This window comes from Vanacampus margaritifer, chromosome 1, assembly GCF_051991255.1.
Source record: "Vanacampus margaritifer isolate UIUO_Vmar chromosome 1, RoL_Vmar_1.0, whole genome shotgun sequence".
Classification (NCBI taxonomy): Eukaryota; Metazoa; Chordata; class Actinopteri; order Syngnathiformes; family Syngnathidae; genus Vanacampus; species Vanacampus margaritifer.
The window spans coordinates 9,296,634-9,312,100 of NC_135432.1; the positions used below are offsets into that span (position 1 = coordinate 9,296,634).

A 15,467-nucleotide genomic window follows, 5' to 3' on the forward strand; every position below is an offset into this window, starting at 1 on the left:
TGAAAAATGTGTTGAATCAATTTTGCAAAACTGTAGTATGAAAAACCAATACAGTACTGCAATTGAATGTGAAACATGCTCAGAAGTGTAATAGTGCAAACTAGCAGTTAAATAAAATAATAATAATAAAATAAATAAATGTCTAAAAGTAAAATTAAAAATAGATATAAGAAATATAGTTCGAAAATTAAATCCGAAAAAATAAATATGAAATAAAAACAAGTTGTGGTGACAGTGAACCAGATAGTCATATAGGCAAGGTGGCAAGGTTTGCAACGACAGAGTCCAAACCCAGACGCGTTTAGAACCCCCCCATCATTTAAATAACATTTCGTCCTGGCAGTATGGACCAAAACTGCCAAAATTAAAAATAAATAAATGATTGAATAAATGAATGACTAAAAAATAAAATAAAAACGAATATAAAAATACAATTAAAAAATAAAAAGGTGTGTATGTATGTATATACAGTATATATATATATATATATATATATATATATATATATATACACAGTATACATATTTATATGTATATATATATATATATATATATATATATATATACACAGTATACATATTTATATGTATATATATATATATATATATATATATATATATATATATATATTTACACACAGTATATATATTTGTTTGTTTTTATTTCCATTTATTTATTTTTAATTTTCGAATAATATTTTTTATATCAGTTTTTATTTTCACTTTTAGTCATTTATTTATTTATTTAGTCATTTATTTATTTTGAATTTCGGCAGTTTTGGCCCTCCATAGCCAAGAAGTAGCTCTCATTTTCCCAATGGCCACTCAGTACCACATTCCCGCTCGTATGATATTCTGCAATTATTGTTCATTTCGTTTTGTTTTATCATTAAACAATAGCCAATAAACAATAATCAGTTAAGAAACAGTGGCTGGGGGAAAAAAAGAAATAGCAATAAAGTTGAATGCAATTACCCTATTATTAAAGGAATCAATGAAATAATCTATTGTCAAATGATTTGTGTCCGCCCCGGCGCTAATCTCACCTGGCTCTCTGTGCCGTCGTCGGTGGACTCGTAGAGATCACTGATGGCCACAAACCTGCAAGAAAGGAATCCCTGGCTGTGATGCTTCTGCAGCCAAACGTGGACGCAAGAAAACCGACTGACTTAGCACGCGACGGAAGAGGACGGACTTACTTTTGGTCGATGGGCTCCAGCAGCTCGAAGGCGGGCTGGATCTCGGACTCGGGATCGCCGGTTTCCACCGTGGTGCTGACGATGGCGATGTACTTCCCCTGGGCCGCCACGTTGTGGGCGTAAGAGATCATGCACACGTAGATGTCTGCACAAAGCACGGCGATGATGATCAGATGGCCGAAAGGGACGCCGGGACGCCATGTCGCTGTTGAGTGTCGCTCACCGGAGTTACGGTTGACCTGATTCTGAGGGATGATGATCTGGCAGGAGTTGGCGTCGTTGGTGTTTTTGATGGGATGGCTGAGGATGCAGATGACGCGGATCACCTGGCCCGCCTTGCGCACGCGCTCGGGGATGTAGCTGGGGTCGCAGATCAGCTGCTTGCAACGAGCCACCTGCAGCAAAGGAAGCTCAAATCATTCCCGTGACTTTCTCTTGGCCGCAGTGTTGATCCATCATTGGCAGTGGATAGAAAAAGTCTACACACCCCTGTTCAAATGGCTAGGTTTAATTTTAAAGAAAAGAAAACAAGACCAGTATAAATCATTACAAAGGTTTTTCACTATTAATGTGAGCTTTTATCTATGGCTGTTCGATACCACTTTTACCACTACAGGTAGTATTTTTGATATATAAAATTACACTGCTGCATTATAGTGCCAACGACTGCCAAGGAGGACTTACTTAATGTCTTTTTTTTCCCCTTAAGTATCGGTGGCTGGTATTAGCAGCCCCCACGAGTACCCGATGCTTCAAAATAAAACGCAATACCAATACTTACCCATCCCTACCTTTAACTTTTACAAGTCAATTGAAAACAAGTTTTTCATTTTCTGAGTGAAGGTAAACCTAATTAAGTGAGTTGATGTGGTTGCAAAAGTGTGCGCACCCTCTTAGAAATGGGATGTGATAGTGTTTAAAATTAAACAATCCGATTTTAAATGCATTTAGAGTACTTTAAGTTTTGATTTAACTTTTGAAAACATGCTAATGGCCCTGGGAAGTCCTTGAATTTTCGGTCTCTCTCTCGGCCTCTAACAATCTAATAATCGGTATCGGTATCTCTACTTTGGAACTGTTGATCATTCCCCGCACCTCGACTAAGTCAGCATGTCTATACCTCGCCTTCAGACTTGACGCCAATCACGCGGCCGTCTTCAATCACAATTTCATCCACTGGCTTGTTGAGCATGTAGGTGCCTCCGTAGATGGCGCTCAGTCTGCGGACAGTGAAAAGGGAGCGTTCAGGCACGCATCCGCATTTGCATCCACACGATCCGTAGCAAGCAGCGGATGAAATGAGCGTTGTCACCACACCTGGCAAATCCCTGCGGCAGCTCTCCAAGGCCGTACAAAGGGTAGAGGTACGGGCTCCTCCCGTAACGCGCCAGCGACTCGCTGTACAGTTTAATTCGGTTGATGGTGTCCAGGCAAGGGGAATCCAGGTACCTGACCACACACACACACCAAACAGCTTGATGTCAGCTTTAACACATTCGCTGCCATGGACGTTTATATCCGCCAACTGAATTACTATCTTCGAGTATGTTTTTCAACAGGCGTGCGTGGAGGACGTTCTTGTCCTATTTGTCTGTGAAATTCAAGCTTCTCCATCACTGTAATATTATGCATTACTTGATAGAAGATCAAGATTAGGCGTTGAATTTCGGCTCCTCCCATCGATGGTGAGGGAGAGAAATAGAGGAGCAGCAATTAACCGATTCATTGGCAACTATTTTGACAACCGGCAATGGTCTAACTTCAAATTGACAAATAAACTGCATAGATTGTTATGACTTATGTTATGCATAAAATAGTGTATTTAGGTGGAAGAGAATCATGGCGCTCTTACTCATCCGTCCTGTAGAGGGCGAGGGCGTGACCAGTAAAGTCAATGACGTCCTGGCCCAGGTCAAACTTCTTGTAAACGTCCCTCATGGTGGTGGTCTTGGGATCCACGCCCTCAAAGGTCTTGGGGTCATTCTCATCAAAGTTGGCCACGAAGACCAAGAACTTGCGGAAGCGGCGCTTCTCAAACATACCCATCAAATCTGGAAATTGAAACGCAAACGTTACTTTTGAGGCGACACTTGGCGGCGGCGTTTGAGGGATTTTGGCTTACTTGAAGCTAACGCCTCGGTCTCGGTGGACGGCACTTTGTAGATCTTTCCTCCCTTGTAGACGAAGCTGCCCTCCACCACTTTGAAGTCCAGGTAGCGAGTCACTTCTGTGTAAAGCAGCATCTTCACCAGCTGACCTGCGTTCACAAACACAAGCCACTCACTCACTCAATTAGATTACTCAATGGTCAATTTAATTAGTGACTAATAATAATATAGAATGATAATTAAATAAAAATGAATACATAAATACATTAAAAAATATATAGTATATAAACATAATTTATAATTATAATTAATTAAATTAAATAAATGTAATAATTTTTTCATTAAACAATTTTAGAAAAAAATATGAGAAGCGGAACTTGAAAAAATAATCACATATGAAACACGACAATTGAATTACTTTTCAAAATTGTTAATCCCATTTCAGATACAAATGTTTTCATTTTCCAACTAAATTTGTATGTCAAGGCGGCGCCGTCTTGTATAGGCCGACCGGTTTGCACGTGCGTCCGGAGCCCAACTGACCGTTGGCCATGAGGAACTTGGGGATGAGATCCACGTTCCAGTCTCGTCCTCGACCCATGGATTCAGGTGGACTGTTGGGGAGGCTGAAGCGCTTGTAGAGCTGCAGGAAAGCACCAGACGGACGTGAAGGCGCCGTGGGAACACCGTGTGGCACGTCAAGTGTGTTGAGGAGCCCGTTACCTCTTCCAGGGGGGTGATGGAGGAACTCTCGCCGCCGTAGTATGGATTCCTGTCCATGTGCAGAACCTTCTTGCCGTTCACAGACATGATCCCGGACAGGATGCATTCCTGCACAAAACAAATGAGCAATGTGAGTATAGGATACATTTTCACCATACAATTATGATAACCACACTTTTGCATACATTTAAAGACCCTGTAGACAAAAAAAAAGTACATGTCTTGCAAACGGAGGGGCAAAACTTAATCAATTATTTTAATTGGCAGCTAATCAATTATAAAATGATTTGACAAATAAAATTGTAAAGAGACCTTGTTTAAATTCAAATTGTCCAAATCCTCAATATTTCAGCTTCTCAACCCACTGTAAATATTCTCAGAGTCTTTAAAGGCTTTGGGGATTTATTATATTTTTCACTTTGTTTTTTTTTCCTCAGTAAGAGAAAAGAAGAGCAATAGTGAGGGAGAAAGTTTTGATTTGTGTGTTGGATTCCTTGTACTCATTTCCTAAAAGTCTTGTGTTTGTTGTGAAGCAATAATCTTGAACAACTTTTTATAAATCAAAAATAAAATGTAGAAAAGATCAAATGAGGGATTTTTTTTCAACTTGTATAGTAGTAGTATAGTGCACTTTGTGGGGGAAAGTAGAAATTGACGTTAACCAATAAACTTTATCCTAATTAAGTACCAGCTTTAAATGGTATAAAAAAGGCACAAAATGTGCATGTAAAGGTTATGAAAATTAATTTAGACTTATTATATAGAATTATTGTAAAGTATCTATCTGTGATACTGGCCCCATGTTTACTCTGTATCGGATCACTACCAAAATAAGACAGTTGAGGGTGTACCCCTCCTCTCGCCCCCAAGTTATCTGGGACAGACTCAGAGGGAGCGGTGCAGAGAATGGATGGACATCACTTATCAACTGTGATCTGTAAGTTGTGCATATTGAAAACAAACTGATTTGTGATGTTGACAAAATGCTTCTTTTATTAATGCTTGCTATCTTTGCACACAAATATTATCCAAATGGACCTATTTGTACCTACAGTAATTTGTTTTTGGCCACAAATATTTAGGCCCCGCCCTTTTTGCGGTGAAAGTGGCCCCTGAATCAACTGAGTTTGACCCCCCACCCCTCCCCCCAAATGGACGAACTAGCGGAAGTGATGCCAATTAAACAGACGGATGCAGGGAGGAGAGCAAGGCTCGTGTGCGCATGCGCCAACTCAGCAATTCTCGACTTTGACTCTTGGTTAAAAAAAAAGGAAAGAAACAGGAAAAAAATGAAGAAGAATATTGTCCGCCACAATGTGCGTGTCATGATGACGTGTTCCCACCAGACCCCATGACGACAGCGGACTGACAGACTGACTCGAGAAGGTTCTTGCGTCTCAAATGGACACTTTTGCGATTGAAATGAAATGTCCCCAAAATGTGCATGGGGGTACCACATAAATGTGACGTGAATCGGCAATTGCAAGACGACTCGACTCTCGAGTGTCGTGCAGTGGAGTTGATCGGCCCGGCCTGCGGCGGCGAGGGGCAGCGGCAGCGGCAGCGGCGGGTGACGCCTAAAAGATGCTACAAGCTGCAAGACTACACCCCCACGCACAGAAAAGCCGCCCCCCGCGCGTCGATGCGCCATGCCACTCCCGTGACACGCACTAGAGCGTTCATTTGAGCGTCTAAATGCATATTTTAGATCACGATGTCCTCATCTTGTGGCGGATGCACCGGCGAGAGGCTTTTTATGTTCCGGGCCTCGAAAAAAACAAAAGCGCGTTCACTTGCAGCACAATGATGCAAAAATGAAGCTTGACGTCTTACTGTGAGTCCGGTGCCCAAAACGATCACATCATATTCTTCATCCATGTTGTTGTCTCGCCGCCTCTCCCGTCTCGCCCTCTTTTTTTTTCTCTGTGAGAAACGCAGCGAAAGGTCCCGCAGAGGAAAAAAAAAGCCCAGTGAGTGTCCTGCTCTCAGTGCAGCTGCTCCGGACGCCTGCTTGGCACTTTAAAGGTGTTTTGTAGTCATGCGAATGTGGAATAAGATGTCCACGGTGGATGTGAGTGGCGAGGACGAGCAAAGATGGCCTGGATCCTGGAGCGCTCGGAAACAGTGTGCCTGACTGCCTGGCTGCCTCCGCGTCAGTATATAGTACGCGCCCTCCCTCCTCACAATGGAGTCCTCACAGGAAATGGCATGCCAACGTCGCCTCCGTTTGCGGTTAAGCACACGCTTCCGATTCAGAGCTCGTCTCGGACTTTAAAAAGACCACAACGTCTTTAAAAAAATCTGTCCTGTATTTTCTTTTTCTCTCATTCCTTTCCACTCATAGGCGCAGTGTTACGTGGACGCAGGCGAGGTATCCCTCCGCCAGCACAGCTGTGAGCTGCTTCCACACACTTCCGCACAGAAAATGGCGAAAGTGGATAAAAACTCGCCATTTGTTCAAGTTTCTCGGCGATTGTAGTGTGTGTGGAGATCATGGCCACGCGTGCGTGTGTTATTGTTGCTTTTTTGCCTTTTAATTGCGGCCAATAAGCTGTCAGAAACGCAGCACCATGGACAGTCGCCAGGTGGACCTGTACGTCACCTCCAACTAGTTTTGCTCTCAAGTGGAAAAAGTACTTGCACAAATACTCGCAAGTACTTTACTACAAGTTTGGTTGCCACACCAGACCAGAAAAAAAATAAAAAATCAATATCAACATTCTAAAGTGGATGGATGAAGTTTCACGTTATAACATGACAAGTTTTACATTTCAACGTGATTAAGTTCAATGTTATATCATGATATAGATTTTTGTGTGTGTGTAAAAATGTTTTTTCTTGTTAAACAAGAAAATAGAGTTATAATATTTCCAATTCAATCTTATTTGTTCTCTCCTAATAATAATAATAATAATAATAATAAATTATATATAGTTATGTTTTTTCCTTCTGTCTTTCCCTAAATTAAAATGGGAAAATTATAACTTTTGTCTGACGTTCTGATTTTTTTTTTTTTGGAGAAATGTTGTGATGTTATTACATTTTTCAACATGGATCGATCATATATATATATATATATATATATATATATAGTTATGTTTTTTCCTTCCAAGTTTTTTCCTTCTGTCTTTCCCTATCATAATATTCTCAGAAAATTATAACTTTTGTCTGACATTCTGTTTTTTTTTTTTTTGGGGGGGGGGGGGAGAAATGTTGTGATGTTATTACATTTTTCAACATGGACTGATCACAGTAAGATGCCCCTTCAACATGCCTATTCAAATTGGCCCTAACACGAACCCTAGTTTAAAACTCTCTTTTGAAACCCTAAGCCTGGTTTTTATCCTTACTTTGAAACATTACTATATTTTGAAACCGTAACTCTAGTTAAAAACCCTAACTTGGAACCCTAACTTTAGTTTAAAGTTTAAAAAAATAAAAACCCTACTTTGAAAATCCTAAACATAATTTAAATCCCTAAATTGGAACCAAACCACAGTTTGAAATGCTCATTTAAAACACAATGCCGAGTTTGAAACCCTAATTTGAAAACCCAACCCTAGTTTAAAGCCCTACTTGGAAACCCTAACCCACTTCAATACCCCAATTTGAAACCCTAACCCTAGTTTAAAACCTTCATTTTAATTGAAAACCTACTATGGAAACCTCACACATTCTGATGGCAACCCTTTAACTCCACTGTTATAAATTGTGACCCTACTTGAAACACTAACGCAGGTTTAAAACCCTACTTTATGAAACCCTAAACCTAGTTTAAAACCTTAATTTGAAACCCTACTTTGAAACCTGAGTTCACACATTGTGACGGAGAGAGAGAGAGAGAGAGAGAGAGAGAGAGAGAGAGAGAGAGAGAGAGAGAGAGAGAGAGAGAGAGAGAGAGAGAGAGAGAGAGAGAGAGAGAGCGAGAGAGAGAGAGAGAGAGAAACTGACGGACGGATGGAGAGTGCCAGAGGGCGTGAACAGGAGGTGGCGCCATCTTGTTGGTCACATGGCAGTCAGCTGTTTGATGTCACGTGCCGGCAACAAGTTGTCAAGATGGCAGCAAGATGGTTGATGGTTTTTCTAAGTGTTTTCTTGGCCTCTTTCGGGACGGCAAGCTCAACTGCGCAAGTGCCGCTGCTCATGTGGTCCACACACGGGTAACATGTCGCCTTTTGCATCTTATAGTCGATAACTGAACTTTGCCGTGTATCATGCTAATGCTAATGGTAGCACCCGATGCTAACTTAGCTTTTCCTCTTCGGTCTTTTTGAATTTGAATAAGAACAAAGCAATAGATCTCGAGTAAAATTGCCCGATTCTTACGTCTAATCAATTCAAATGCCATGCATGTGCATTCAATTGAGCCCTTTAAACGACGTTGACAAAACTAAGACCTTGTGGTTACGCCATAAGGTATTAATTTTATCTGCCTAACTCCTCTGTTTAAAGTATTTGTGTTGCGTTTTGCTTTCAGTTTAAAAATGGGGAAGAATAAGAATACACGTCAGTGTAATGTTGTACAACTTCAAAACAACGATGGACGGATCCGTTCTTTTGTTGTTGTTTAAAAAAAATAGTGTTTATCACCGTGAAAACAAACGGCATATTGTATTGCGCATTGCCTTTTTTCATGTGACTATCATACAAACCAGGCACATTGTTATAGTAGACATTTGATCCTATATTGAAATCAAAGTAATCCTCAAAAATGAAATTATGATACAAAGTCCAATGCTTTTCAATGATCAGAGAGCATCCTTTCACCAAGACCGCCATTTTGACTTGTGATGGAATGTCCATTGGGTGCCTATCCCATTACTTTGTATCTCATTACTTTGAACAAGTGGCATATTTGTATACCAAGGACTGGTCGCCAGCCAGTTACAATATGTAGACAGAAAATCCATTCACACCTATTATATATTTATATAATACATTTATATTTACACACCTATGGACTATTTATGTGGGAAGAAGCTGGAGTACGTGCAGAAAACCCACGCAAGCATCGTTTGTGCATATTGACGGCTTGCCAATGTCTGTCTTTTTTTTTTTTCTGTCAGTTTGCCACTTGCGACCTCTTCATCAGCGGGCCACATCACGTCTAATGAGCAGCTAGCCTCCTACTTCAGCGCCACCTTTGGCTCTGGCACCCACACCGTGCTACTCTTCCTGCAGGACAAGGTCAGTGAGGCGTCGTGTTGGGGAAGTGGAGACGGCTAGTGGGGGGAGTCATGTGACACGGCGGGTAGTTACCATGTGACGCCGCGCTTCATTCTTCTCATTGTAGTGTGACATTGAGCTGGCGCATTACTTCCTCTTTGGAACTTCCTTTGCAAACAATCCAAATGTTTTGTCTGGGGGGAAGGCGCTTTTTTCCATCTATTGCAACAGCTCATATACAATTACCTCACAGTTGGCTGGCCACGAGATGATATATGCAGTGCAGTGCCGTGAAAGTATTTTCAATCTTCTACTACTTGTTTTTTTTTTTTTTACATGGTTTCCCCACAACATTAGACAAAGGTAGTACTAGTAAAACGAACTATAGTTTTTAAATGGTGATTTTATTTTTGAAGAAAAAAAAACTATCCAAAGCTAACTGGTGCTGTGTGAAAAAAGTATTTGGCTGTTAAATCTAAGAAATGGATGGGACACACTCAGCAGAAACAAATGAAATTGAGCGTTTTCTGCAACTGTCAATGGTGGAACAAACGTGGGATTTTTGGGGTCTCCTGAAAAGTGACCATTTTGGAGGTGCAAGGTTTCGGCTTGACACCTTCTATTTGTTTACATAATGTGAACGACTACATAAAAATATGGGATTTAACAACAAATCCCAATTGGGCGTCGTACCCTGCAGTGTGAATGAAGTGTGAACGTAGTCTTAGAAACACACACTGGCTCACCGCATAGCTCAAATTGAACGTAGTTCATGTGATTCAGTCACTGGCTCCAAATAATCCACAGAGTAAAATCTCATCAATCTGTATGTGAATATTTTTCTTCAGCTGAGCAAAGACGACTTCACGGTGTTTGCTGGCGTGTTTGGAAACAAGCAGGATGGCGTCTTTCCCAACGTGGAGGTAGGTTTTTCCGCTCACATTGATCTTCAAGCGCCGTGTCGCTCGTTACTCGCCGCTTTGTTTCCAGGCGCTGATGCGGTCATCCACGTCTTCGGTGACGTTTCCCGCCGTGGAGTGGTCGCCCGCCGCCTCCACAGTAACTTTGCTAGAGGAGCAGCTAGGCGTGTCGCCCATCCTGGTGGACGCAGACACCTTGTCAAGTGTGGACTTGAACGCATCCGCCAGCATTCTGCTCGTCATCAATCTGCCGTCTTGCACAAGGTCAAGTGCCATCTGAAAAACACTAAACATGTTTTCATTCGTAATGAATTGTCAACATTAACATTTGGAATTCACTTATTTTTGCTGCGTAGGTCGCAGAAGTCTTGCCAAGAAGTGCTACGTGAAAATGGTAAGATTGATGGAATTTGCTTTCTGTTCGTGTCTGACAAATGAGCGTGCCCAGAAGTATTTTAGCAACATACGATTTCACAAAAATGTTGAAATGTTCATTTTGTCTGGACCAGCCCCTTCCACCTGACTACAATGCACAAGCAATTTTGAAAATTGGATGACTGGTTCTGGAGATATATATATTTTTAAATAATTTTTACTTGTTGGGGAAAAACAAGGTCCTTTTTGGGGCTTTCTGAAGTTGAGGCGTGACTGGTCGTTGCCTGAACCCTGAGCAACTTTGATGTCATTTTCGGGCGACAGCAAGTGGCAAAATGGCCGCCCCCCTAAGATGGATCAAAACGGCTGCATTTTGCTGCTTCACTCATGTTCCACAAATGCACTATTAACTCATTCACTCCCAGCCATTTTCACAGAGGCAATCGCCGTCACTCCCGACTGTTTTACTGGATTTTGACTGATTTTGCAAGGCCCACAGAATATTGTTTTATTGCTATAAAAACATGGAACCTACCAAAAGAAAGATTAACTCTTTGACTGCCAAAAACGTTAAATAACGTTTAGTAAAATCCTAGGGAGGAGTGCCAAAGACGTTAAAAGACGTTTGTTTCAAAACAGAGGTGAAACTAACCATTTTCTATTGTTGATTACTGAAAAACGGAATAAGGTAGAAACAAACTTTTATTTCTGATGAAAGATGAGAGTCCAATCTTCCATTTGGTAGTATGTGTGTTTCCATAGTCCAAACACATCATTTTCTGTGGACCTTGAAAGATCAGTCAAAATGCTTAAATCGGCTGGCACCCACGGCATCCCTTTTCTGAAAACGTCTGGCAGTCAAAGAGTTAAAGTCTCTTCTTTCATCAGGTATTTTTTTTATATATATTTCTATCTGTTTCCGTTTTGCAGAAATTAGCGTTAGAATATAGCTAAGTTTCATCATTATTGACAAATCTATTTAGAATTGTGAGTAATTTAGTTTTTTTTTTCCAACATGGCCCTGGTTGATATAGTTTGCTCTGCTGACACCTACTGGCCGTTTGTGTAATAACTAAAATTTCTTCAACTGTTCTTTGCAGTTGAGAGGCTCTACCAAAGCCTTCTGTAAGCTCTAGCATTAAAATCAAAAAACAAAACATAAATATGTCTTTGGGACGCTTAAACATTTAAAATAAAACACATTTATACGTTTTGGGGAGCAAATGAGTTAATCAGATGTACATGTTTAGACTAGTGGGGGTGCATAGAGCATATTATTAGCAATATTTTTTTTGACTTCAATTCCCTTTTAATGAAAGAAAAATTAATAATAAAAAAGGAAAAAATTGGAATAATAAAAATTTAATGAAAATAAACCAATGAAAATCAGTCGTTGCTTTTGAGTTGTGGTTACTCAGCTGCGATTGGCTCAAGCGATACCTTGTGATAATCCTAATGAATCCCTCTTGTCTTTTCAGATGCGACTATTGGCAAGGCTGTGAGGGTGATGCAGGACAAAAATGTGGCGTACACGGCCATGTACACGGGAGCCCGCCCATCACGAGTGAGCCACCATCAGCGCATAACGCGCTTGTTGAGCACACGCCGCCGGCAACCTTCATTTCCGCCCACTTTGATATTTTTCAGGTGATTTCCTCGCCGGCGGTGAAGGAACCTGCCGTCGGTCGTTCGCTGCTCCAAGCCCAAGCCGTCATCCCCGACGTCAGACCGCCCATCATGTTCAACGCGTCCGGCGTCCCGTGCATCATGCTTTGGGCGCAGAACCTCAACATCAGCATCTTGCCCAATGTGTGGACCGACCTCGCCAACGACACGGCCTCCGTGACGAACTCCGCGTGTAACGCCACCAACGCCCTGTGAGAGGCGCCCTTTGGACTTGGAGTGTTGAACCGCAGACATTTTGTGTGTGTCACTTTAAATGTCTTGTCTTTGTGTGTGTTGTTTTTTTCAGGCTTGTGCTCAGCTACACGACAGGCTTCACCCTTAGGTAAGGAATTCAAAGAGCACAGCATAAGTTTCAAACTCAAAAGCACTTGACAATAAGCAGCAGTTAAGGAAAAAAAAAAAAGGAAGCTAGCAAGGTATGTTGCCTTCTAGCTTAATGCTAATATATAATGAAAAACCAGGTTAGCATTGGTAATTACAGTTATTGATGCAACAGATATGGAGACAGAATGACGTATGTTCTTTATCTTCTATTGCATTTTCCCTCCAAAAATGAAAAATTTGACGGTATGACTGAATATATAAAATAATGGAATGTGTCATTGAGCCATTGGGTGATGACGTTTCGTCTTCCGTTTGTCCTTGCAGCTTCGCCATGAGTCAGCGCTTCTACCCGGTGTCGGCCAGGAACTGGTTCACGCTGGACTGGGTGCAGCTGCGGTCCCCCAACCTGACGGCGACCTTCGTCGGCAGCCGTGCCATCTCTGCGCCCGCCGAGTATTCCTTCCGCTGCGGCGTGCTCAGGAGCTTCGGCCAAGCTCTACTCGTGCCAAACTCCACTGAGCAAAGCGTGGCCGGCTGGAGACTCAATTTCATCGACTTCCAGGTAATTGGACAGCATCCGCATTTCAATTTTATTTTCCACATTGCAAAAATTGCCACTTTTCACACATTCCCGCATTTTCCAACCCAACAAGCCTCATTCATATCAGTGAGAAACTTGGCAAACATGTTCCCAATCTTCCAAATTCAGAACATCTTGGGAAAATTCCGAAAATTGCATCTTCAATAAATGATCAAAAACATTGATCTCATTGACCAAATTTGTAAAGAAAAATCCAAATGAAGAGTTTTTCCATAATTAGCTCCTCCTTCCTCATTTTGTGACAGATTGCAATTGTTGCAACTTCAAATGGTTTGTCTCATTCAAGACATCTGGGCAAAGTTTTTTTTTTTTAACAGTCAGCACATTTTCACAATAATATTCCCAAATGAAAGAGATTTTTGCATTATTACCTTCCACTTTGGTTGATTGGCTGAGAGCGTTTATCCTTCCCAAATTGAGCAAGATTTCATTTTCCCCTCCTACCTTAAAAAAAAACCCAAATCTCAGGGGGCAGCCATTTTGCTACTTGTTGTCGACTGAAAATGACATCACAGTTGCTCAGGTAGCAAACAATCATGGCTCAGTTTGCACCTATCATACAAACAAGCTCAAAAAACAGGTGAACCGTGATTGGTCATTTACCCGAGCAACTGTGATGTCATTTTATAAATCGACAACAAGTTGAAAAATGACCCCCCCCCCCCCCACCTCCCATGAGATGGATACAAACCGGTGGATTTTGCTGCCTAATTCATATTCGACAAACAAAATATTCATCAGAAGGCCGTGTTTAGACCAGTGAGGGTGCATATGACATTTTATTAACTCATTCACTGCCATTGACGACTATAGACGTCAAAAATCCATGTGAACTATTTCTATTAGTTTAACATTTTTTTTCCCCATTTCATTTTTTATGAAAACCTAGAAAAAAAATTGTATTGTACATTTATAACAGATATACAAATTTGTGATTAATTGTGAGTCAACCATTGAAGTCATGCGATTAATTACAATTAAAAAAAATAATAATAATTCTTCACTAGTTAACTAACGATTAATCACAAATTTGATATCTGTTCTGAATGTACAATAAAAAAATTCTAGGTTTTTATACTTTTTTTAGCAAAAGTGGAAAAAAATGTTAAACTAATGGAAATAGTTCAAATTAATTGTTTACGTCTATAGCAGTGAATGAGTTTAAAATAAAATTAAAAATTAAAAAAAAACTTTTGGATGGACTTTTCATTTAATTGATTGGTGATTGTTAATTCTTCCAAATGAAGACATTTGCAACGTCCACATTTCTTGACCAGTTCAAACCATTCCACCTTTTCCAGCTCATCCAATAGTCTTAGGAACTTCTCACACGCTGCCAATTTTCACTTTCAGGACTACATAAAAATGAAATAATGACCACATTCATGATCAAGTTTTCACATTGAGAAATATGTCATCATTCCATAATTATTGCGCAATTGAAAGCATCCAAATGTTAACTTTTCAACAATTTATTCCACAACGCTTGGGTTGATCGTCAGCTTTGCCGTTCTGTCGCTGCTGAGTGTCTAAATTGTCTCCAATTGAGAGTTTTTGGTTGGGCCTTGCAGATTCAGGGCTTCGGCTTGTCCAACGGGACGAATTTCTCCTACGCCAGCGACTGCGCGGGCTTCTTCACGGCCGGGATTTGGATGGGGCTGCTGTCGTCGCTGCTCCTGCTGGCCATCTTCGTGTACGGGCTGCACATGATCATGCAGCTCAACACCATGGACCGATTCGACGACCCCAAAGGGCCGTCCATTTCCGTGCCCCAGTCGGACTGAAGGAGAGCGCGCCGGGCGATATTGGAGCCGTTCTTTCTCGCAGAGCTGCTTTTTAAGACATTCTTATTCCCAAAGTGCCAAAACCATCAGTTGACGTCACTGTTTTAGATCCGAGTTGCTATAGCTGATTTTGTGTGTGCGTGCGTGCGTGCGTGTTTCGAGTTTTGCCACTGTTGCCAGCGGAGATAAACTTTTCCATCAGAAAGAATGTTTGCTGTTGAGAAGAATGTTTCAGACCTGTGATCTTGATTCCAACTTAATTTAATGTGCCATTTTCACTTGAAAAGTGCTGTATAGAAGTCAACTTCTCCTGAATCATTCCTTTATGTTCAAGTCATGCAAATGCCACAAACCGTTCTCTTAACCTTATTTATTTCCAAAAAGGAGGCCTTCAAAGTTTGATTCAGGAACCTTCAACTATGCAACGTGTGTGCCATTGTTCAACTTGAACACGTGTTGCCTTTTGCCAACTGATGCAATCCAAAATTAAATGTGGCCATTTGAAATCACGTTTGAGTGTCTGCCTGATTAACACAATCTTTTCAAATTGAGGCCTGGTCGCTATGGCAACAGTGAATCTTG

General features: G+C 41.1%; 2 protein-coding genes across 2 annotated transcripts in view; one reads left to right on the plus strand and one right to left on the minus strand.

Moving 5' to 3' along the window:
• The window catches only part of gdi1 (GDP dissociation inhibitor 1), a 9,723-nt gene extending 3,546 nt beyond the window's left edge, over nt 1-6,177 (minus strand). Inside the window, exons 1-10 of the mRNA XM_077570090.1 lie at nt 5,863-6,177; nt 4,030-4,137; nt 3,850-3,949; nt 3,321-3,455; nt 3,051-3,249; nt 2,516-2,647; nt 2,319-2,418; nt 1,422-1,593; nt 1,199-1,343; nt 1,046-1,100 (exon numbers count right to left, since the gene is read on the minus strand). Of these exons, the coding sequence (XP_077426216.1) occupies nt 1,046-1,100; nt 1,199-1,343; nt 1,422-1,593; nt 2,319-2,418; nt 2,516-2,647; nt 3,051-3,249; nt 3,321-3,455; nt 3,850-3,949; nt 4,030-4,137; nt 5,863-5,907 (1,191 nt within the window). The 5' untranslated portion in view covers nt 5,908-6,177. The remainder of the gene's footprint in view (nt 1-1,045; nt 1,101-1,198; nt 1,344-1,421; nt 1,594-2,318; nt 2,419-2,515; nt 2,648-3,050; nt 3,250-3,320; nt 3,456-3,849; nt 3,950-4,029; nt 4,138-5,862) is intronic.
• Nucleotides 6,178-8,007: 1,830 nt separating this feature from the next.
• On the plus strand, nt 8,008-15,394 carry atp6ap1b (ATPase H+ transporting accessory protein 1b). Its single transcript, XM_077553705.1, has 10 exons — nt 8,008-8,189; nt 9,096-9,216; nt 10,044-10,118; nt 10,186-10,379; nt 10,472-10,509; nt 11,969-12,054; nt 12,138-12,367; nt 12,463-12,498; nt 12,825-13,062; nt 14,673-15,394. Exons 1-10 carry the CDS (start codon nt 8,086-8,088, stop codon nt 14,883-14,885), a joined length of 1,335 nt encoding a protein of 444 aa, XP_077409831.1. The 5' UTR covers nt 8,008-8,085; the 3' UTR covers nt 14,886-15,394.
• Nucleotides 15,395-15,467: the final 73 nt, after the last annotated feature.

What these genes read in the sequence shown, in the direction of transcription:
- atp6ap1b (XM_077553705.1), top strand. Translation starts at nt 8,086, where the DNA reads ATGGCAGCAAGATGGTTGATGGTTTTTCTAAGTGTTTTCTTGGCCTCT. An exon ending in TGTAACGCCACCAACGCCCT is followed by an intron (nt 12,368 to 12,462) that starts GTGAGAGGCGCC and finishes TGTTTTTTTCAG; the next exon opens with GCTTGTGCTCAGCTACACGA. An exon ending in ACGACAGGCTTCACCCTTAG is followed by an intron (nt 12,499 to 12,824) that starts GTAAGGAATTCA and finishes TTGTCCTTGCAG; the next exon opens with CTTCGCCATGAGTCAGCGCT.